This window comes from Cynocephalus volans, chromosome 7 (genome assembly GCF_027409185.1).
Source record: "Cynocephalus volans isolate mCynVol1 chromosome 7, mCynVol1.pri, whole genome shotgun sequence".
NCBI classification, from domain to species: Eukaryota; Metazoa; Chordata; class Mammalia; order Dermoptera; family Cynocephalidae; genus Cynocephalus; species Cynocephalus volans.
The window spans coordinates 118,706,263-118,730,001 of NC_084466.1; the positions used below are offsets into that span (position 1 = coordinate 118,706,263).

A 23,739-nucleotide genomic window follows, 5' to 3' on the forward strand; every position below is an offset into this window, starting at 1 on the left:
GAGTACCACCTTTGCCATGTTCTATTGGTTAGAAGTCAATTACAGTTCTCGTTCACACTCAAGGGACTCGGATTATGCAAACCCATGGATACCACAGGGCAGGAATCACAGAGCCATTTTAGGATTCTGCCTACCACAGCTCTAAGGCTGAGTGTAAATGCATACTGGCTCCAGGTTTAAACATCCATCATCCCAGAGTTCATGCTGTTAACCACTATGATCTTTTTCCCTTTGAAGAAAGGCAACCTACTTTGTAAGCTTTCATAGCTTTCTAAGTAAGATAACACCCAGCAGATGAATACTGGGTGCTAGTCAAATTTTAACTCCCTTCACACCTGCGCTTTAAAGATCTGCTTCAAGGACCCATAAATACCCTGCAGTTTGGTATTCTTTTTCTTTTTCTTTTCTTTTTTTTTTTTTTTTGGTGGCTGGCTGATTCGGGGAACCGAACCCTTCACCTTGGTGCGCTCTAACCAAACGAGCTAACTACACAGCTCAGTTTGGTTTTTCAGGAACAGATTTCCAGCAGTCTCTCTGAATACTCAGGTTATATAAATTATTTTACTGTGTTCATGTTCTTTGAGGCAGAAATAACCCTGGGCTTTGGATTTGAGACTTGGGTTCTCAAAAAATACACTTAGCTCTGTTTTTTGTCTTTGAAACAGATGAAGTGATTGAGAAGAAACAGTGAACATCTTTATTTTGTAGACAGGACAACATGGATCAGCCATTTACTGTGAATTCTCTGGTAAGTTGTACCAACTGATATTGTACTTAGGGTTGGAAGGCCCCCAAAAGGGGAATAGTAACATACTAAATGTGAAGTGAATCTCAATTGCTTTAAGGAGTTTAGCACTTAATAGTTTTTCATCCATCTGTGTGGTTGTCTCCTTTGAGGAAGTGACTAATAACACTATCTTCACTAGACTTAAAAATAATTTTTTTTCCCATGAAAGTGTGAAATTTTAATTTGCCTGGCAAGTTTCCAGGGTAGTCTTTTGGTAAAACGATGGAGAGAATTTCAGAGTCGACATCATAGCAAGTTGAAACCTCTTTGTACCTTAGCTTCTTTACAGATAAAAACTGGAGGCTTACCTTGTGTGGCAATGACTGAGGGAGACATACATTTAACACCTAGGTATTACTTTGGCATCCTTGTGTAAATGTCTGCCTACTCCAAACTTGTTCTTCTCACTTTTCCCCTCACTGTCCAACGCTGTGCACACTTTCTCTAGCTATATCTTAGAAGAAACGTGTGCTGGAGAAGAAATAACAGGGGCCTTGAGATCACATGGGCTTATTCTGCATCCCAGATCAGTCTCTGAGTGTGGATAGAGGAACATTATGTAATCTCCACGGCCCTGATTTTGTACTTTGTGCCTTATAACAATTAAAACAATATTTCTCGTGTTCTCAGCCCATTACGGGGGCTTGATAAATAGAAGTGGTTATTAGCATTCCCCTCGTCCTGACGACCAACCCACTCCCGGCTTCCCTGTAGGGGCAGCCCCATGAGCAGCAGTGTGCTGAATACCCTATCCACACAAAGCCTGGTTCCAAGACATAAAGAAATAGAGGCCCTGCTCCTTTCTCTGAAATAGCTTGTGACCTAGTGTTTTCTCTCAACCATAGATGCCCTTCACAGGAGCGTGGTTGTTTTCAGAGTATGTTTGAGAAGTAGAGAATTCTGAGGACTTTTTTGCCTTCTCACCCCATGTTGTCAGTCCACTGTGGTTGCAGTGGATTGAATGGCTCCCCAAACTCACTGAAGCTTAATCTCCACTGTAATTGTTGGGGGTGGGAAATCGTATTATGATCATTGAAAGGGGAGACCTTAAGAGGTGATTGGATTGTGAGGACCCTACCCTAGCAAATGGATTAATCAGTTGATGGTTTAATAGTGGTCCTGGGCAAGGTTCTGGGGGCTTTGAAAGGGGAAGGAATGAGGAATTATTAGCTCTTTGTGCCCCACCCTTCTCACCATGTGACACCCTGCATTGCTGTAGAGTCACCTCACCAGATGCGTTCCCTGGACTTTGAACTTCCCAGCCTCTGAAACTGTAAGCAGTAAATATTGTTTTTTATAAATTACCCAGTTTCAGATATTTCTGTTATAAGCAACAGTGACAAACTGATCCAGTGGGAAAATAAAGACTGTCCCATTTCCATCTCTGCAGAGGAAGTAATCATCCTTATGGAGTTTCTAATGTGTTTTTCTAGAACATTATATAGGAATAATTACATTTTTAAGGTACATGACACTGTAAAGATAAACACTAAGGATTTTTTATCTGGAAAATTTGTGTTTTGTTCTTGGAAGCTCACAAGAAAATGAAATATTATGGTTTGATGAAGACTTAAGGTCATGTCCCAGGCTTATCTCTGAAATCAATTTTAAATTTGGTAAGGAGAGCACCCCTTCAGTAAAGGAAAAATAAATCTTATTTTTATCTTCAGGAAAAAAGATAATCTAATTTCAGTCATGTTGCTCCCCTTTCTCTCTTCCTTCCTTATTTCTCTCTTTTATTTGATACATTTATCATCACTTGTATTGCAGGGAATATGCTACATCCTAGAGAATAGAGATATAGAGAATAGAGAATGGAAAATGATTTCTTTCTCCCAAGGATTCATAAGGGTTTGTGCACAAATAATTATAATTTAGCATGGACTGTACAGTAATAAAATATGGACAAATTACTTTTGTACATGTGGGAGGCTAAAAGCCCCTCTTGAAAATGCCCTAATTTCTGTAGATGTTTTTCCAGTCATTTTATGATATCACTGAAGCAATTATCTGTGTTTAAATAATATTTTCATTTAGTGCTGCCTAGTTCTACAGGTGAGTGCGGGGAAAGTGGGTGGATTGCTGTGTTATCTGAGACATCTCAGTTGGAAAAGACTGTGAATACTCAGTCCCGAGGCTCAGAATTCACAAGCTCAGATTCCTGTCTCTGATGTGGTGAAGCTGCCAACAGCTCCTCTGAAGTCAGAGTCTTTCAGAGAATCAGAAGATCAGCACAACAGGGTTTGGATCAAAGAGAATGTGTTTTAATTTGAGATGAAGTCACTTAGGAAGGGCCTGAGCATTGGCATTGCTAGTGGTCATACTTCTCTGCTCTCAGAACTGTGGACCAAGTGAGAACAGATAAAAAAGATGTCAAGTGAGGATAAAAATTGAGTGTGCCCTTTATTCCTGGTGACTTGGACCTGGGAAAGGTGGGAGACTGATAAATCTCTTCTGCTCTGCATTGATCTGGCTTACCTGTCCAGTCACAGGAGGGACAGCTGGAATCCCTGAGAGCTTCCTTGAGGAAGAAAAAACAAGGAGGATGACTCACCCACACTGTTCTAGGCCAGGTCAAGAGAGTAATGGCAGGTGCAAGAGGCATGACCTGCTTCTGACTTAACGGAGCCTTGAGAAACAAGTTTATGGCTCTCTGGTTGTATATTAAACCTTTAGGAGCAGAATCTTTCAGCTCTCTGGGCTTCTATCTGCTATAAAATTATTACCAATGTAGACCTTGGAAAAACTCCAAATATCTAATTCATTGCACTCTGCCCCTGAGGGTTGGTTAAGTAACACAGGGCCAGACCAAAACTTATGTCTACCTTGATTTCTTCCATTGCTTTCTGCAGACCTTAATCAAGTGCTCTGCCCACACTGTAGTCAGAGGCCTTGGGAAGCTAAATTTTCTCTGGGCCAACTCCATTCTTGGAGCATCAAATGATGGTAGAGTGGTCTGAAGCAGTGCTTCTCAAGCTGTAGCATGCCTAAGTAGTACCTCTGGGAACAGTAGTTAAAATATTGATTCTTTTTTTGATTTAATTTTATTTTTTGGCAGCTGGCTGATACAAAGATCAAACCCTGGACCTTGGGGTTACCAGCACCATGGTCTAACCAAATGAGCTAACTGGCCAGCCCTAAAATGTCGATTCTCTAGCCCACTTCCAGAGATCCTGAGTCTATAGATCTGAGGTGGGGCCTGTTAGGAATTTGCATTTTTAAGCAACTCCCAGTTGATGCTGATGCTGCTGGCGCACGGACCGTACTTTGAGACACACTGGTCTAAAGCAGGGGTCAGCGAACTATGGTCTACGGGGCCAAATTTACCTGCTTGTTTTTTTGTAAATGAAAATTTTTGAAACACAGCCAGGCTTATTTGTTTCCATATTGTTTATGGCTGCTTTCACACAGGGAGAGCCAAATTCAAGTTGCTACAGAGACCATATGGTTAGGAAAGCCTAAGATATTTGCTATCTGGCTCCTAACAGAAAAAATTCCCTGAATTTTTTGCCATTCTAAAACACTGACTTTTTATTGAATAATTGAATAATTATTCTGAATGCATATGCTCTCTGATTTTCCGAATATGTATAGATGCTGTTTTTATTAATAAAATTCAAATGTATTAATTAATATCACTGGCTTTTTTTCTAGTAACATTTTCTCAGTCAAGAACTAATTAACATGTAATTACTATTATGTGGAGGCCTAAGAGTCTTTTTTCATTTAATTTTTTAAATTAACATGTACTAATTGTGCATCTTTATGGGGTACAGAGTTATATTTCTATGCATGTATACTATTTGTGATGATCAAGTCAGGGTAATCAGCATATTCATTGCAAAAATTTACTATTTCTTTTTTTTTCTCTTAGGAGTATACTTTTGTAAAAAATTTACCATTTCTTTGTGATGAGAACATTTGAGCTTTTCTCTTTTAGCCATGGAGAACATATAATAAATTATTGTTAGTTATAGATGCCTAGCGCTACTCTACACCACTAGAACTTATTTTTCCCATCTAGCTGTGATTTTGCACCCATTAACCATCCTTTCTCTATCCCCCTTCTCCCTCCTCTTCCCAGCCTCTAATGACCACAGTTCTACTCTCTACTAAGAGTCTTTTCATGTTTAAAAAAAAGGTGACAAGGGTTCTTATGCTCGAAAAGTCTTCTTCAGGACTTCAGGTGGTTTGTTGTTGGGTTTTTTTGTTTTTTTTCACTCACTGAAGATAGAGGGAGACCCTGAAATGTCTTATAAACTAGGTATATTCTGGAATAGAATTGAATCATTAGATTAGTTTTGAATTCAAGCTACTTCCTGGAGACCCTTCAGAGTAGAATGACAGGCACCTACCATGGCAGAGATTCATCTTGTTTGCTTCACATAAGAAACATTCACAGGGATGTGATGGTCAAGGATATTTTACCTAAAATGACCTAAAATATTTGTATACTCTGGCACTGCCACATAATTGAACCTGAAACCTAAAAGGAGATCCTACTCCTACTCCAATAATAATGGATATTTATCCTGGATGTGTGTCTTTTTGGTGCATAGACCATGTGTTTAAGCAAAACGACTTTACTTTGATCATGTCATTCACTCTTATGGAAATGTTTCCTTAGATAGATATTGGTGTCAGGTTTTTAGTACAGAAAATACATCCAGAATATCAGTCATATTCTTTTCTTCTTATAATCAGAGATTTAAATTTTGCTTTGCAGAAAAAGCTAGCTGCTATGCCTGACCACACAGATGTTTCCCTAAGCCCAGAAGAGCGAGTCCGTGCCCTAAGCAAGCTTGGTTGTAATATCACCATCAGTGAAGACATCACTCCACGCCGCTACTTTAGATCTGGAGTAGAAATGGAGAGAATGGCATCTGTGTATTTAGAAGAAGGAAACTTGGAAAATGCCTTTGTTCTTTATAACAAATTTATAACGTAAGTCTTGTGTTTATTTTTTTTTATTTTTTTATTTTTTTGACTTTTTTATTTATTTTTTTATTTTTTTGTCTTTTTCATGACCGGCACTCAGCCAGTGAGTGCACCGGCCATTCCTATATAGGATCCGAACCTGCGGTGGGAGCGTTCGGAGCGTCGCCGTGCTCCCAGTGCAGCACTCTCCCAAGTGCGCCACAGGCTCGGCCCAAGTCTTGTGTTTAGAGAATGGTTGGCAACCTTATCCCTACCTGGGAAAATCACTTGTTTTTAGAAAGTTAAGCAACAAATATGAAATTGGAGGTTACTAAGTGTTAATTTTTTTTTTTTTCACCTTCCACTGTTTTGTACACACCCCTATGGAATCATAAGTGTGGTGAAGGGGAAAGGCCACTCTACCCTCTTGAGTTACTGAGTAATCAGAATACCTGAATTCTCTGTGTCATTAGTGGTATGATAATTTGTAATTCACTTATTCTCCCTGGGCCTCAATTCCTCATCAATAAATAAAAGACTTATGGGAGAAAATCTCTGAAGTCTCTTTATCTCTAAATATCTGTGATTTTATTCTATTTATAAAGCATTGGGCAGCTGTCTACTTTTATGTAGCCTCTTTAAACCTTAATTTTCTCATTTGAGAAATGGGAGTTATACTGCCATTTCTCTCTACCCTGTAACCTTGTTGTCAGGTGAAACGAGATGATAAAAATATATAAATGTATGTGTGTGATTTGTAAACAGCAAAATCAGTAATTACAGGTATCGCATATTAGCTATTAGAAATAGCATTGACAGACCATTCTGATCTATAAAGGAAAGGGTATTCATCCATTTTACAAATATTTATCGAGTACTTATTACATTATTCATTTTATTATTACATTATTCATTATTACTTACAATTACATTATTCATTTTACAAATATTTATTGAGTACTTATTATGAACTGGACATTGTTCTTCAGGCTGGGGATATATCAGTGAATAAAAAGAGAATTCCCTGCCCTTGTGGAAGCAGTAAGTTCACTTTATCTGGAAGGGATGCACCTGGTTTGCTGTAGGGATTTCCCTTCACTTCTGCGGTCTCTTGTTCCTCAAAAAGGTGATGAAAAATAATTAACTCCTAATTCACACCACTTAATCCACTAGGGATTCTGGTTGCCATTTCTCTTAGTTAGGAATTTTCAGTTAAGTTTTTTATATATACAAGATGGAGCCACTGATTCATTAGTGGTCATTTGAGCCTTTTTCAAGAGCAAGAAGGGATTTCCATTGATCTTTGCAAACTCTTACGTCTTTATGTGGTCCTCTCTGTTGCCAGCAGCACGCATGTAAGTAAGGTGGTCTCTGTAGGTGAGCACCCAGACCTGAGAAAGAACAAAGAGACTTGGTCTATTTAGGGAGTATTCTGACTTTTACCCTGTAAGCTTCAGTGCTTAGTTTGTTGAGTTTAACTACCCTGAAATTCCAAAATAATACTTGTGCCAAACTTTAGTGAAAAGGCAGGTTCTTAAACATGACATTTTTGAAAAGGGTGCTGGTTCTCATCTTAGAAACTGTCATTGAGCTTTTGCTGTCATAAGATGCTTAGGACGTGTTTTCTTTTTCTCTAGCTTGTTTGTAGAAAAGCTTCCTAGCCATCGAGATTACGAGCAGTGTGCAGTACCCGAAAAGCAGGATATTATGAAGGTACTGTAGAGTTGATTCTCCGCAGGGGGATCAAATGCTCCATAAGTATCCATTATTGATTTGCTCCCCTTCCTTTCCTCCTCTATTTCATCCTCTTGAGAGTTTGAACACAGAAATTCATTCCATTAGCCACGATGTTTTGATTTCTTCTCATGCATTTAATGATCATTACTCAGCCGGTGTGGGGTGTCTAATTGATCCTGGTGAGAAAAAAAGAAAGAAAAAGATCCAAGAATGTGCTCAATCACCTTATGGTATGAAAAAGTAATTATTTTACAACTGTTCCTAGATGTTGAGAGAATGATTGTATATTTTCCTGTACTTGTCTGTGATGGCCACTTTGGTTGGTTTTAATTATTTCTTACAGCCCTGAAACAATAACTATTTGAAAATCAGTGTTGATTATTAAGGCAGATTTAAAGTTCTAGCTATTTATGTCTTATAGAACTGGGCTTCTAGATAATAAAGTGTTGAAGGGTGGCCTGAAATACTCTCAAGTAAAAGAAAGACTTGCAATGCATTTATTTATCATCAACTTTTGCCACAATATATAGTTTCAAATATCTCTTGCTGAGAATATATCCTTTAAGATAAACATTTAAGATGTTTCCCATTTATTCGTCTTAGTTTGTGTTGATTTTATATGAAGGAAGATAAAACAGTGCATATAAAGCCAATCTCAGCATGAAATTTTAAATAATTTTAAAAAGTATTTTATCATACAATGGATAAAGGCATTCCAACCAGTTGAGTCAGGCTTGAGGCCGCCTGGAAAGAGAACTCAGATTTTGTCAAATGGTCATCTATATTTTTTTAATGTCTATGCTCACTTACCTGAAGTATCATTCATTATCATGTCTTTGTGTAGCATTTTTCCTCAATTATCTCACTTATTCAACCTCAAAGAGGTCTGTATGGAAACCAAAGGTCGCAGGCTGCCAAGGTGACTCTTCTACTGTAATTTAGAGTTCTTATTTTTACTTATAGGAGAAAAATTTTCTAAAAGCATGTACATTTCCCTTGTTTATGCTTGTTGAATATATGGATAGATGAATGAATGAACGGATAACAAAGGATTAAGAGAACAGGCATTTTGGTTGAAGAGCCTGGCTAGAGTCAGGAGACTTGGGTTCTAGTCCTAACCTGGCCACTAGCTAGTTGTATGATACTGGACAAACCTTTCAATTTCTCTAGACCTTTGTTTCCTCATCTCTAAAAAGGGTGGTGGTCGGACTATATCAGGTTTCCCAGATTTTCCTGCCATTAAAAATCACTGGGGAAGTTGTTTGAGATCCAGATTTCCCAACCCCTTCTCTAGAAATGTTAGTTCAGCAGATCTGGGAAATCCATATTTTTGTGAAAAGTGCCTCAGCTGCTTTTTATAGCCTACCCAATGTCTCTTCTGACTCTGATGCTACATGATTTACATACTGTGGAATGTACAATTACAAACCCACTACCTAAAATCAGGTACCTGCCTAAACAAAATGCTTATCCAACCATTGAAGTCAATAAAGTTCTTACAAAAGGTATTTTTTTTTTCCTTCCCTGTTGAAAAGATATTTTGGACCCCCAGAAAAGAGATGTTTATTTTTCTGCCATCATCTTTGGTTACTTGTGACTTAATTTCTAATATACATACCAGCTGTTTTTCTTTCTCAACTGATGATTTGAAAGAGCATACTGAAAATCCCACTAATCGATATGTGTATATATTTTTAAAAGAAACTGAAGGAGATTGCATTCCCAAGGACAGATGAATTGAAGAAGGACCTTTTAAAGAAATATAACATAGAATACCAAGAATATTTGCAAAGCAAAGTAAGTTCAATTGGTACATTTATTTCATGACTGTTTTCTGTGCAAATATTTTTTGAATTTTCTTTTATATGAGTTTTTCAAATGTCATATGCATTCAAATTAAAAATTAATGATACAGTGAAATGAAACCAATAAAAAATTCATGTGGATGCCCAGGTTAAGCACTTGCACCAAAGATGTGGTATTTATATTTCCCTACAACTTCTAATAATGCAGTGCATTAGAAAACAGATTTCCTATGGTGATTTAGATAGAGCTTTTTGACCAACTCTTGTGAATGTAACCTTGAGCCACATGGCTGCTCTTTGCCAGATGAGCAGGGGCATTAGGAGGTAAGGAGAATAATATATGGTTTCTGATGTGTCTAATTATGTAGACCTTGGAAATGTGAATTTGATTTTTAACTATTATAGTCAATAGTACATTGAGATGGAAGAACAGCTAACCATATGGGTGAAAAGTAATTTTATCACCAAGGGGTGGTGGCTTCTGGATTGTTATTAAATAAAGAGTGAAAGTGATAATGATGTCAACAGGCAGAAAGATGTTGAAGGAAGAAATTGACCAGTCTATGGAATACTCAAGTTTAAATGTGAATTCTTAATTTTTATAGCATTATTATAAATGTTGTTTTGCTTTATTTCAGTGTTTATTTGCTTTGGAGTTTGCTGCCTTCTCTGACTCTCACTTCAGTTCAATCTCATCAGTTCTGAAAATGGTCATGTAGCTTTTTTGACTTTCTATGGGCATGGCCAGAAGGCTGGTTTTGAGTGAGGTGTTTTATCTAACTGGTAGAGGGAATGTTGAAACCAGAAGTTTCCCTCTAGTGTGGATATTAATGATTTGATTTGAAATATGAGAGATAAAAATGATCTTGGAGGCTAAGGCAAAACAACAGCAAGAGAGAGAAAAGCCCAGTTCAGGTCTCCCATCCATGCTCAGCAATGTGCATGATCTTCCCAGATACCCCTGGGAGGAGCAGCCTCAGCAACTGTTCCAGGTTCTGCCTTTGGTGATGCCAGTGACCTCACAGTCCACAATAGTATCCCATGTAGAAGTCTCCAAGGGTCAGAGTGGTAGCATGTATGCCTAGGGGAGAGGAACAGACATGCCCGTAAACCCTAGCAGGAGGCAGCACCAGCATCACCCAGAAGCTTATTAGAAATGCAGAAGCTCAGGCCTCCACCCCAGATCAGCTGAATCAGAATTTGCAATTCTAACAAGACCCAGGGTGATGCATGTGTACGTGAAAGTGCTTCTGTAAACTACCCCCACCTTCCAGTAGCTCACAAGATCTAGTTTCTATCAAAATCATTTGGGGAACTTATTAAAATTTTATATTCTCTGACCTAATAATACCCAGATATTTTGTTAGGACTGGGGAGCTTGGGGCCTTTCATGTTTAACAAAACTGGTTGGTTCTGAGAGGGACGATTGCTGTACATTTTGAGAACCATTTCTTAGTGATTGCCCGTTCTCCCTAGAATATTAGTTCTGGAGTCAAATGCAAAGGTTCTAGGGTTGCACTGTCCAACAGAACTTCCTATGATGATGGAAATGTTCCACTTGGCATTCTTCAGTATGGTAGCCATCAGCCACGCATGGCTATTGGGTGCTTAAAATGTGACTAGTGCAACTGAGGAACTGAATTTCTAATTTTATTTAATTTTAATTAATTTAAGTTTAAATAGCCACATGTGGCTGGTAGCTACTGTATTGGACAGTGCAGTCTAGGAGTGAGATATTTTGTTCCATGTGATCTGGTCAATGAGGCTGAGTAGACAACACTGACCTTGATTTTTCAGTATTTAGAGGTATACAGGAATGGAGAGAACAAGTGGAGGGAATGGTTCTCATGACTTGTCTCTGGTAAAATATGAATGGATTTAGAACTGCAGTCTTCATCAGATTAAGGAGATTTTGCTGTGATGTTGTGTATTTTCCTCATTGTCCCCTGAGTGTCTCTGTGGGGCATATTGCAATCAAGCTGTCTCTCTGTCTGCTAGAAGATTTAAAGTGTCTAATCCCAGTTTTATGTTTTTGCCTTGGAAACTAACCTTCTCTTCTGGCAACCGCATTTTTTAAAGAACAAATATAAAGCCGAAATTCTCAAACAACTGGAGCATCAGAGATTGATAGAGGCAGAAAGGAAGCGGATTGCTCAGATGCGCCAGCAGCAGCTAGAATCGGAGCAGTTTCTGTTTTTTGAAGATCAGCTCAAGAAGCAAGAATTAGCCCGGGGTCAAATGCGAAGTCAGGAAACCCCCGCCCTGTCGGAGCAGATCGATGGGAGTGCTTTGTCCTGCTTTTCCACACACCAGAACAATTCCTTGCTGAATGTATTTGCAGATCAACCTAATAAAAGTGATGCAACCAATTATGCTAGCCACTCACCTCCCGTGGACAGGGCCTTGAAGCCAGCTGCTGCTCTAAGTGCTGTTCAAAGTAAGTGATGAAATGCACCCTGCAAGACATCGAGGCTCATCTGGTGTTGCCATATTTCTGTAGCATCTGGGAGAGTTCTCATTTCTTTAGTCATTGTGGTAGGACCCCTACGTTATATGGTATATATGGTGTGAATCATATGACCCAGTACTCTCTGTCTTTTACTATGTATAACCTTAAAATTCAGGAAACATGATTTGCCCACTGATCGAGCAGAGACCCTGTAATACATAGAATTGTATTTTGTCCTTGAAAAGATTTCACATGAATAGAATTCCAAGCATTTTTTTTCTTCCATGTATTTTAGTCATGAAGTTAAATGCTAATACTGGAAAGGAAAGATGTTGAGAAACTTGTTTGTCCAGACCTTCGTTCAGCAGTAAAAGGTTTATGTTCAGTATGTTCAGCATTATTCCTGAACCCAGAGAATCTCATACACGTAGGTAGTTAACCTCCAAATGGATTATGTGTTTCTGCCAACAATTAGTGCTGCTTAGTAATGCTAGATCAGTGCTGGCAAGTTTCCAAGATCAAATAGGGAATTCTTCCTGGCAGACACTGTCAGACAGAGCTTGTGTTCTCATTTATTTTATTTTATTTTTCATTTCTTAATTGTTTTTTGGTGGCTGGCCAGTTCGGGGATCCAAACCTGTGACTTTGGTATTACAAGGCTGCGCTCTAACCGGCCAGCCCCCCATTTATTTTAAGAGTTATGACAGGCAACCGTTTTATAAGTTACTTTACTGCTAATTATTTCTAAAAATGTTCTTTTGCTTACTGATAACCAGCTGTCATATTGATATAAGTAACATATGGTAAATACAATAAAGAATAATTATCCAATATCTTATAGAATATGAGATGCATTCTATGCAGCCTGTACATTTAACGGTATATTGACCTCATGCCAAAAGGTACTATGTACATATATGTAGATAGTTGATGTAGCGCACAAACGTGTAAACATACTTGCACCTTCCCATTGTGTTCATAAAATAATTTACATACAAAGTATAATTTTACCTTCTTTTTAGTCAATGTTTACTTTTAAGAGTTTTTAAATAAAATATGGAAAGTGGAGCACTGGATAATTTCATTTCTGAAATTTAGATTTAACTGCAATTGCTTGCCAAAAACAATTTTAAAGGATGGGATGTAAGACTTGTTTTTTAGCTTTTTCTCTTTTTTCTCTTTCTTAGATTTAGTGGTTGAAAAATTGCGATGTGTAGTTTTGCCAAAAGATCTTTGCCACAGATTTCTGCTGCTGGCAGAATCTAACACAGTGAGAGGAATAGAAACCTGTGGAATACTCTGTGGAAAACTGGTATGGTCTTTTTTCATCTCTTTGCACAGGATACATTAATAGTACTAGCTTTCTTGTGATAAGCAGAACAGAATAAAAGCCTGTTGAGGTGTAAATATTATGAAATTTACATAGATTAATTTCACAAAACCACTGTCATTATCAATGAAATTATCCTCTAAAAATGGATTATAGAACTTCAGGGGCACTGTAAAAGCTTATTTTAAAGAATCAATTGAACTATAAATTAAATCTGTTTAGGAAAATAGTAGATTACATGTCTTAAGATTTCCAAATCCATCTAGTTTGCCAAGTCAAATTTCATTTAATAACAATTCCATTGCAATTGTTAGTTTCACATACATTTATGTAATTAACTTTCTACCCGTTTTTACCTGTGGCAGGTATCACCATGCCATCCTTTTTCAGATACAAGTGGAATAAACTAGGATTTTGTTGCTTTCTTTAGTTTAAGGCAGTAGTTTCAGCAAACTAAAATCCATAATAAGCACAGGTCGAATTTAATTATGGAAGATGTTAGCAGTAGTATGTGATGAAAGACAATGTCAAAATAAGAGGTAAAAGAGAGAAGACATATTTAATTTTCTACCTGTAACAGAGATGAATAATATTTCTTTGGAAGTGTCCTTTCTTAGTCTCTTTTGAGTATCAGATTATATTTCTGGGTCCAGGCTCCTTCTCAGTCTTCAACATTTAGCTTGAGAATTGCTGTTTAATTGAATACTGTGTTTTGTTCAAGACACATTCTTCTGCTGTATTCCAGTGTTTTGTCATCACTTCCTCCAAGAGAGAGAAAGCCACTGGTGACAAGCATAGGCAAATGATCCACTGTCTCCCACACAGCCACCTTCATTGTCCTTCAGGAGCAGTGTGCTCCCCCTCACCACGTGTTGTATTTCGTTTGACTGATGGATTCATTGACTGATTGATTCATTAACTCACTCTTTGACAAACATTTACTGAGTACCCCTGTGTGCCTGGCACTGTGCTAGGTATTGATATTCAGCAGTGTGCATCAGCTACAGTCCCTGACACGTGATGTTTAGACAATACTTGTGAAGAACCAGACAGATGACTAATTATAAGTGGGTTGAGCACTCCCAGTGGAAGGACAGGGCATCCTGGGAATGTGTAACTGGGAATTCTAACCTTGTCTGGAAGGCAGGGTGGTCGAGAAGGGCTTTTCTGAGATGTGATGTTTAAGCGAGACCTGAAGAATACATAACATAGCCGTGATAGGAGAGGTGGGGTGGAGGGGAGAGTTGCAATCAAGGCCAAAGGAATAGTGCCCAGTTTGCAGGAAGGCCCTGAGGCTAGAGAGAAGCCGGTGCTGTGGAGAGATAGAGAGGCCAGCCTGCCTGGGACAGACAGCTCCTCCCAGCACAAGCACCTCTTACCTGAAGATGCCACCAGCCTTCACAGCCCTCTTCCTTTCAACCATTATCTGTACTCAGGGAGGTAATTTGTTTTTCCTTTCTCTTTATCTGATTGCTAATCCAAAACAGTATCTTAATCATAGAAGATCGTAATGTGTCCTCCCAATATTAGAAGAAAGTCTTAAGTCTTGAAGTGAAATTAAATATAATTAGTAAAATAAAAGCAGGACCATCAACTCCATAGCCCATAGGAATGCCCTTCAGTAGAATTGCAAAATCACTTCACTAGTATCTCCTCCTCCCAATAAACCTGCCCTTGTTTTGTTCTGACTTTTTCATTGTAGGTGTAATATATCAAGACATTGTTTATTAACTAAACTTCCATGCACCAGCCTGGGAAGCTCATTCTTATTTATGATATGTTTTCTGTTGGGAAAATGGGTTTTGAGCTCTAAACAACTGACTCTCAAGCTTTTGGTGAAGAGTCCATTTTTACACTTGGGACTTTGGTTTTGGATTGTTGTGGGGGGTGTGGGGGGTGAGGATGCATGCAGTGGGGGTGCTCTCTAGTCTTGTAGCAAAACATTGCACTTGCTGTTCGGGTAGAGTTTTTTTCTGTCAGAGACTTGTTATTCGTTTTGCTAATTGTTTTTTTAGACGCATAATGAATTTACTATTACCCATGTCATCGTGCCAAAGCAGTCTGCGGGACCAGACTATTGCGACATGGAGAATGTAGAAGAATTATTCAGTGTTCAGGATCAATACAATCTCCTCACTCTGGGATGGATCCATGTATGTTTGACCTTTTGGATTTCTGTTTATTTTTGTAAGGTGTGTTATTTTCCTCCTTAGAGAAATCTAGCTTAGACTGGCTGGTTAGCTCAGCTGGTTAAAGCATGGTGCCGATAACACCAAGGGCCCAGGGTTTGATCCTTGAACTGTCTAGCTGCCAAAAAAAAAATAATAATAATAAAGAAATTTAGCATAATTTAAAAGTTTTTTATTTTTAATTTTTTCAAGTGTAATAAATGCCATAACACTGTGAAAATTGTCAAAATCAAAATGCATTCACTTATGTTACAAAAAACTGTGACAGATAGAGCCAGGGAGGGCCATGAAGGGAGGGTTCTCATGCATAAATGCCTGATAACAAGAACTATCACAAAAGACTATAAAAACCACAACTTTGCACAAAGGCCATCACACCCTTACACACAAAAAAATACATCTGCAAGGGCTTCTGCCCAGCAAAGTCCTGTCCAACCTCGAATTGGCACCACCCTTGTTATTGATCCTTGTAGCCAAGGATAATTATCTCAAAATAATTATGTAATCCTCCTCATTATTCCTTTAAAAATCTTTGTCTCCCCTTACCTCCCCGAATACACTCATAGTCTACTATGGCACACATGTTACCATTGCAATGTCCTATTCCTCAATACACATAATTTTCTATTTAGAGAGCCTCTCTCTGTTTGTTATTTAGGTTGACAATATTAAAGCATTTTCTTCAGTGTTAGACTGAGTGTAAATCTGTCAAGTCTCAATTTGGAGAGGGGTATCTTATGCTTTTTTGTACCATCCAAAGTTAAAAGGGAAAGAGAGAAAGTGAGTAATATATGAAAATTAGGTGATTTTTTTCTGATGATTTTACAGTCTTTTGGAGGCTTAGACAGATTTTTAACTGATTAGGCTAAACAATTAATGTTTTCTTTCCTTTTCCTGTGGGTCTAAATTAGATTATTTTAAGAAAATTTCTGAAAGTGTTTCTTTTAAACAGGTGTTTGTGTACATCAGGTAAGGTTCATATACTTCACTGAATCTCCCCAATAGGCCAAGGATGTATCTGTCTCTCTATAAACAGCCACAGAGTAAGGCCAGGGGGTAGGGCCAAGAATATTGGTTTCCAGTAACCAACCACCAGGCCATCACAGAGTGGGAGAAGGCTTACAAATCAAACAGACATGAGTTTACATCTCAGCTCTGCTAAGAATTCGCTACAGGAACATTGGCAAGTTATTTAAGCAATCTGAACATCAGCTTTATCACTTATAAAAAGGGAATTATAATGTATTAGTCTGTTTCTGTTCCTTATAACAAAATACACGGAACTGGATGATTTATAAGAAAATGAAATTTATTGTTTACAGTTCCTGAGGCTAGGAAGTCCAAAAAGTCCAGGGAACACAGCCGGTGAAGGTCTTGTTGGTGGCAACAGTGATGGAGGGTATCACACTGTGAAAATGGTGGAGCAGAGAGAGAGACAGACTCTTCTCTCTCTTCTTTTAAAGCCTTCAGTACCACTCCCCTTACCACTATTTTTAATCCCTTCATTAGGGAGTGGTCCTACAATCCAATCACCTCTTCAAGGCTCCACCTTTCAATTACCATAATAGGATTTCCCACCCTCTTTTAACAGTCACAGTGGGGGCCAAGTTTCTAAAACATAAAACTTGGGGGACACAATTCAAGCTTCAGTGAGTTTGGGGGGGGAACATAATTCAATCCACTGCATGTAATAATTGAATTCATATTATGTTGAGTATTAAATGAGATGTTAGTGAATTTCTTAGCGCATTTTTCTAGAAATTCAGAAAATTGTAGCTGTTGTTATTGGTGATGATACACTACTTTTTAAATTTATAGTTCAGTTCCTCTGGGGGACATTTTTTCCACTCAATCCCACAGAGCTGGACCTGGGGTAGTGTCTTAGTCTGTTTGTTCTGCTATAGCAAAATATCTGAGACTGGGTAATTTATAAAGAACAGAAAATTATTTATCATTCTGGAGGCTGTGTCCTCACGTGGTGGAAGGCAGAGGGCAAGAGAGCATTCCCTTCCACCTTGAGCCCGTTTATGAGGATGCTAATTCCACTCATGACTTAATAACCTCCCAAAGGTCAAACTTCTTAGTACTGTTGCATTGGGGATTAAGTTTCGACATGAATTTTTGAGAGGACACCATCATTCAAACCATACTAAGTTAGAGACAAGTCATCCATCTCACTGGCATGGGATGCTAGCCAAGAAGATTTTCAGGGCACATCCAAGGGAATTCTGAGAGCCCTTGAAGAATGATAAGTGATCATTTTGTATTTTACTTTCTTTTTAGAGAAGCACTGAGTAGGGGCAGCACAGATGTGCGTGCACACGCACATGCACACAAACATACTTGCCACACATTTGGTGTTATGTAATTTAGGAGGGTAGAGGAGACTTCAGTCCCAGTTCTACCTGTAAATACTGTGTGCTCTGAGTCAGGGCTCCTGACCTCCTTGTTTCCAGGTTCTCTCATTGATTGAGTGAGGCTGATGGATGCCTTCTGGCCTTCACTGTGTTTGTGTGAGCAGTAAACAGGATACCAGGTGTAAAAGCACTTTGAAAAGTATAAACTGCCTTTCAAATGCAAGAAATTACTTATAACGAAGAGTTTGCAATGTGTTCCATTTATCTATTTGCTTTACTTAACAGTAAATAATATGCCTTACTGTTTGCTTGGTAATTGCTGTATTTAAAAGGCGTTTAGCTTAACATGATTTCTGTAACAAGAAAGCATTTTAAAGCAAAACAAGTTATAGCAAAGAAACTGTAACATAAACTAAGAATGACAGTTCATTAAATCACATGCCTACATTGTCAAGTCAGTGTTACTTTACCTACAAAACATTTCCCAAATTAGAAGCAAAAGCTTTTCCCTTGTAACTTTCTGTGTATATAATTTATGCAATAATGAAGTTAAGTTGTTTAATAAATTTGGCATAATTCTAGAATTCCAGGTTTTAGCGTTTTGGTTTTTTATTTCTTTTTGTGGGAGGTCAGTACAGAGACCTGAACCCTTGACCTTGGTGTTATAAGGCCGTGCTCTCACCAAATGAGCTAACCGGCCAGCCTCCTGGGACTTAGGTTTTTGTGTGATTTATCTCACTGTATCAAATTGTAGTTCAATGAAAGCATAAAAACAATACATTTCGAAAACTCAATGGTTGTAATGAGTTTTTGTGATGGTTTTTAATTTTTAAAAAAAAAATTTTTTTAAGACTAGTCAAGTGCAAATAGTGAGAAGAGGGGAAAAGAGTAGAACAAGGATTTCAATCTGTAACTCACTGTGACAATCAATTGAGATAACTCAGTACCTTTGGACTGGCCGCAGTGATGGTTTTTATTGAGCATAATAGTCGCAACAAATCCCAGAGCTGATTTTTTTTCAGGCTTAAATTAGTCATAGAAAGAAGGTCTGAATCAGAATAGACAGACCTGGAATTGAATTTAGACCTCTTGGCTTAATTGGCTGATGAGCTTCAGCAGCCTGCTCACTCTCCTGATGACCCCACTTTCTTCATCTGTAAAATGGGGGTCATTAATAACACTGATCTCAGCTTGTTGTTATGAGGATTCAATGATTTCATGCATGGAAAGTGGTTAGTGCAGTGCTTGGCACACTACTCAGTTGCAATAAATTGCACCTGCTGCTGTTATCATCATCTTCATCATCGTGATTTTTATTTCCGCAGAGTGAGAGGATGGGAGCAGCATCTTCCCATGGGAGAGCTGTCCTCATCGGAATAGAAGTAATTTCTCTGGGCAGAAACAAAGGGCTTAGAAGGCCATGTGGTGTGCATTCAGTCTGGAAATAAATTGACAGGCAGAGTGATTTGTCTATTGGACAGCCTGCTTACTGCATCCAGAGGCACTATAGTTCCTTTACAGACTACTTACTTTTTCACTTCTTGTCTTTCAATACATGGAAGGCTGTATTTCACTAAGAAAAAATATTCCCTGTCAAATATCAAGCTGTCAGACGCTCCCACTTACACCCCTACTAAAGATTTGGGTTTTACTAGGATAATTTCCATTCCTCTGTTGATCTGATAATTTTATAGAGCAAGAGTTACTTTGCAGAAGTTACCTTGCAGAATATGTATCTTTCTGCAAATAATCAGTTGATTTTACCCTCATTCACCTAAATAAAGTAGAAAGGAGTTTTAAAATCTTGTATTTCTTTAACAGACCATAGTGTATGTAAAGGCATTTAGCTATTACTATGGGCCTATGCCCTTGAGTTAATGACGACAACATTAAAATAACAACAGCCATAAGTACAGCTAAGGACTTTGATTCCTTTTTATGTGTTGCTCTATGAATTTTACACTGACTTGTTCCATTTAATCTTCATAACAATCTCATGAAGAAAATAATTATTATCCCTACTTTTCAAATGGTGAAATGAGCAAGAGCTGGTTGAGTAATCTTTGCAGTGTCATATAGCTGGTGAGTAATGGGGCCAGGATTCAGTGTGTGCCAAGGACCTTTGTTTCATGATTAAGATGGTCACATTCCTTTTTCAAGGGTAATTAGGATTAAAAATGAATTTTTAAATTATTAATGTATGTATGTATTTTTCATACGCAAATATGAACCTCTGATTTACCTCACACAAACACAAGTTTGTAAATTGCCAGAAACTTGGAAGATTTCTTTTAATTTATAATCTCCCCTTCTTTCATGTCATATAGGTATTTAGTTGCTGAGCAAGATGAGTTCCAAACCCCTTCAAAAACTTGGAGACTCCTGTTCTCCCCTTTGTAGGGAATGGCAATCCACAAAAGGAGACCGAGCAACATTTGGTGTATTTAGTGAAAACTTTCTTTTCGTATATATGGTTTTGAATATAAATATCTCTGATCCAGGGTTTCAATCACAGCACTGCTCCTGTGCGACCCAGGCAGCCCACTTAACCTTCCTGAACCTCAGGCTCTCCATAAGTAAAAAGTGAGACAATAAAATAAATATCTCATAGATGAGTTGTAATAATTCAATGAGTATCTATTTAAAGCCTCTGGCAAATGAATTTCCAGCTCTTTCTGTCCCAACAACAAGAAAGGACATTAACGCTCCTAGGAGCCTCTTCTCAAAGTTGTAGCGACTCCAAAGAAGCAAATAATAGGAATGTATAAAGGGAAGGGTTATGTCAGCAAAACACTTTTTAAAATTCTTACGTGATTAATGGTGGTAGAAAAGAAACAAACAAATATATAGAATTTTCTATGAGAATGGGCTGTGGCTTTGGCTAAGACTCAACTACCCTGGTAAAACTGTCCTCTTTTCTTTTCATAGACACATCCCACCCAAACTGCATTCTTGTCTAGCGTGGATCTGCACACTCACTGTTCCTACCAGCTCATGTTGCCAGAGGCTGTTGCCATCGTCTGCTCACCAAAGCATAAGGAGTGAGTGTGACTTCTGAGGGGAGCCCGAGGGGAGCTTCGTCTGGGGCTGCTGGGTTCATGGGTATCCCCACACCAGGTTGTGGCACTTAGACTGACAGGCTCTAGGTGCCCTTGGGAAAAAGAAATGGGTGGCAGCCAGCTCCGCATACCTGAAGCTTTGCAGTCTTTTGCTTTTTAAGCTCCTTTCAGTGGTAGAGTGACTGGTTCTTTCTTTAGTTAATGTGACCTTGAAGCAGATAATATTTAAGAGAATGTTATCCTACTTTGTCTTTTGAGATATGAGTTCTATTGTCTTATGTCCTATTGAAAGAAATTTTTCAGCCTTAGTTTAATTGCTTCCAAAACCTTTCTAGTTTTGGGAGACCATGATTACTGTAGAGTAGTTATGAGCATAAGAAATATATTGGAGTTCTGGCTGCGCCCTCAGGTGGTGTGTTTAGCAGGATACCTGACCACTGTGAGCCTCACATTCTTTATCTCTAATACAGGCATCCCTCCTTATCCGTGGGGGATACCTTCCGAGATCCCTGGTGGATGCCTGAAATCACGGATATTATTGAACCTTATATATACTGTGTTTTTTGATCTGATAACTGAGATAGCTATGAAGTGACTAACAGGCAGTGTATACAGCGTGGATATGCTGAACAAAGGGATGATTCACAGGGTGGGACAGGATGGCACAAGATATCATTACACTACTCAGAAAGGTGCACAGTTTAAAGTGTGAATTGTTTATTTCTGGAATGTTTCATTTAATATTTTCGGGCTGCGTTTGACCATGGGTCACTGAAGCTTGTGGAAGCAGAACTGCAGATAACCAGGGATTCCTGTACTGCTCCCCATGGATTGCTGTGAAGATGAAATTAGATGATAGTCTATGTGAAATGCTTAGCATAGTTAGTGCTGGGCACCACAGCAAGCTCAGTAAATATTTGCTGCTGCTATAAACAGTATTCATATTATTAGAAAAATTAGAATGATTGATCCCGAGGAAGAGGCAGTGCTATCTCCAAGCGCCTGCAGGATTGTAATGCAGAGGAGGCGGCTGAGATGTGGTGTGAGACCAAAGAGGAAAGGCCAAGGCCCCCCCAGGGTATTCCCTCCTCCTGGTTTCTCTCCTCTATGCCAGTCCTCAAAAGATTGGTTAAAAAAGTTACTGTGGGATTCCTAGTTTGTGGTTATTTTTTCCATTGCATTTGAGGAACATGTATGCTTGTGCCAATCAAAATAAAGCATCTGGAAACCCCAGTGATTCTTAATTTTTATATCTTTTTTTCACCCTGAAATTTAGCACTGGCATCTTCAGGCTCACCAATGCTGGCATGCTTGAGGTTTCTGCTTGTAAGAAGAAGGGCTTTCATCCACACACCAAGGACCCCAGGCTGTTCAGTGTGAGTACATAGCTATGTTTGCAGGTGTTTATTTTTCACCATCCACCCCCACCTTTTTTTTAAGAAGAGAAATAGTAGCATTCTTTTTTTTTTTTTTTTTGGTCTTTTTCGTGACCGGCACTCAGCCAGTGAGTGCACTAGCCATTCCTATGTAGGATCCGAACCCGCGGCGGGAGCGTCGCCGCACTCCCAGCGCAGCACTCTCCCGAGTGCGCCACGGGCTCGGCCCTGAAATAGTAGCATTCTAATATGGAGTAAAAACACTGTTCTGCTTAGGAGAAAATTCATTAATCTTTGTACTTAATTTCTGATTTCTTCTTAATGTGATGTTATTTACAAGGAAATGTGAGTATTTCTGTAGCAGAGTTGCTGATGCACAAAGCTTCCTTTCCATTACGTATTTGTGTGATACTTAAAGTTTTCTTCAGAGTCTAAGTAAGCAAACAGTTATTAGAAAAAATGGTATTAAATATTTCATGAATTCTTTATGCTTGATATGGCCAAACTAGTTTTTTCATAGCAATTCAATGAAAACTGTAACCACATTTCTTGATTAGTTTTGTATAGCCCAAAAGAAACATTATTTGACTACATCTTTTCTATTTGCTTGGAGGGTGTAACTTGAGAGAAACATTATTTTGAAGTTAGAATTTATTTTAAATGAAAATTACTTGGCAGCCTCTATAAATATTTCTTGTTGTTCAGAATGAATAAACATGGTCTATTTGTTCCAGTTGGAAATATTTTTAAAATTAGGAAAATTTTTTAATGAATTCCCACTCCCATCCAAAAGGGAAGTATGTGTTAAATGTTATAATGTAAAACCAATATTTTCTTTTCTAGATATGCAGACATGTGTTGGTAAAAGACATAAAAGTAGTTGTGTTGGATCTGAGGTGATATGTCCCGAATATAAACACCGTCAACACCAGACACCTGCCCATGGACATGTGGTTGCTGGATTTTCTTAAGATGTTTCCAGAAATGACTGATATTTTATATTTATACATTTTAGATCAGAAAGTTTGATATTTATTGCTTTTGCATATTTTGAAGGTTTTTTTGGGGGGGTTGCTCTGTCTTGAGAGGTCACAAGGTGTTAAATCAATGCCTATTAATGTACCCCAATACTATGACCACATAATAAATTGTGCTGCAAACAATGTGTCTGGTATTTATAGAGGTCTCCGTTTATGTTTTCAGAGCTTTAATGTTTCTCTATTTTTTTTATTCACGTAAAATGTAATTTCAAACAAGAAATTTTGAGTATAGGTAGCCTCCAAGGTAGGCTGTCTATTTCTGCAGCCTTTTCCTGTGATAGCAGGTGAGCAGCTTCCACATGTGAGAAGAAATAAGGCTGCAGTCCACAGACACTGCATTTTCAGTATCATCAAATCCCAGGCTCAGAGAGAGATGTCTGCAGTGAATCACAGTGTAGGATAACAGAACAACAGGCTTCTACTCAGGGATCAGGTATCAGAGAGCCTGGGATAGCAGACAGTTCATTAATATGATTTAGGAGAAGCTCAAGAGAAGGATAAAAAAAGTCTCAGATAAACAGTATAAAGCCTGTTACTGTCAAAGTCAACAGAGGTGACAGGGAGATGAAATGACACATAGGAAATAACTGGTAATTCTTAGCCAAAAAGAATAAATAAATACATGGGAAAGATGGCTTGTAATTAAAGTATCTCTCTATAAGTTAATGTACAGAATGTAGGAATGAAATAAGT

At 38.3% G+C, this 23,739-nt stretch overlaps 1 protein-coding gene across 1 annotated transcript in view; it reads left to right on the forward strand.

Moving 5' to 3' along the window:
• Nucleotides 1-22,989, forward strand: part of STAMBPL1 (STAM binding protein like 1) — a 46,854-nt gene extending 23,865 nt beyond the window's left edge. Inside the window, exons 2-11 of the mRNA XM_063103311.1 lie at nt 666-748; nt 5,514-5,731; nt 7,342-7,417; nt 9,143-9,238; nt 11,326-11,683; nt 12,883-13,007; nt 15,041-15,178; nt 20,500-20,612; nt 21,907-22,006; nt 22,850-22,989. Of these exons, the coding sequence (XP_062959381.1) occupies nt 719-748; nt 5,514-5,731; nt 7,342-7,417; nt 9,143-9,238; nt 11,326-11,683; nt 12,883-13,007; nt 15,041-15,178; nt 20,500-20,612; nt 21,907-22,006; nt 22,850-22,906 (1,311 nt within the window). The 5' untranslated portion in view covers nt 666-718 and the 3' untranslated portion in view covers nt 22,907-22,989. The remainder of the gene's footprint in view (nt 1-665; nt 749-5,513; nt 5,732-7,341; nt 7,418-9,142; nt 9,239-11,325; nt 11,684-12,882; nt 13,008-15,040; nt 15,179-20,499; nt 20,613-21,906; nt 22,007-22,849) is intronic.
• Nucleotides 22,990-23,739: the final 750 nt, after the last annotated feature.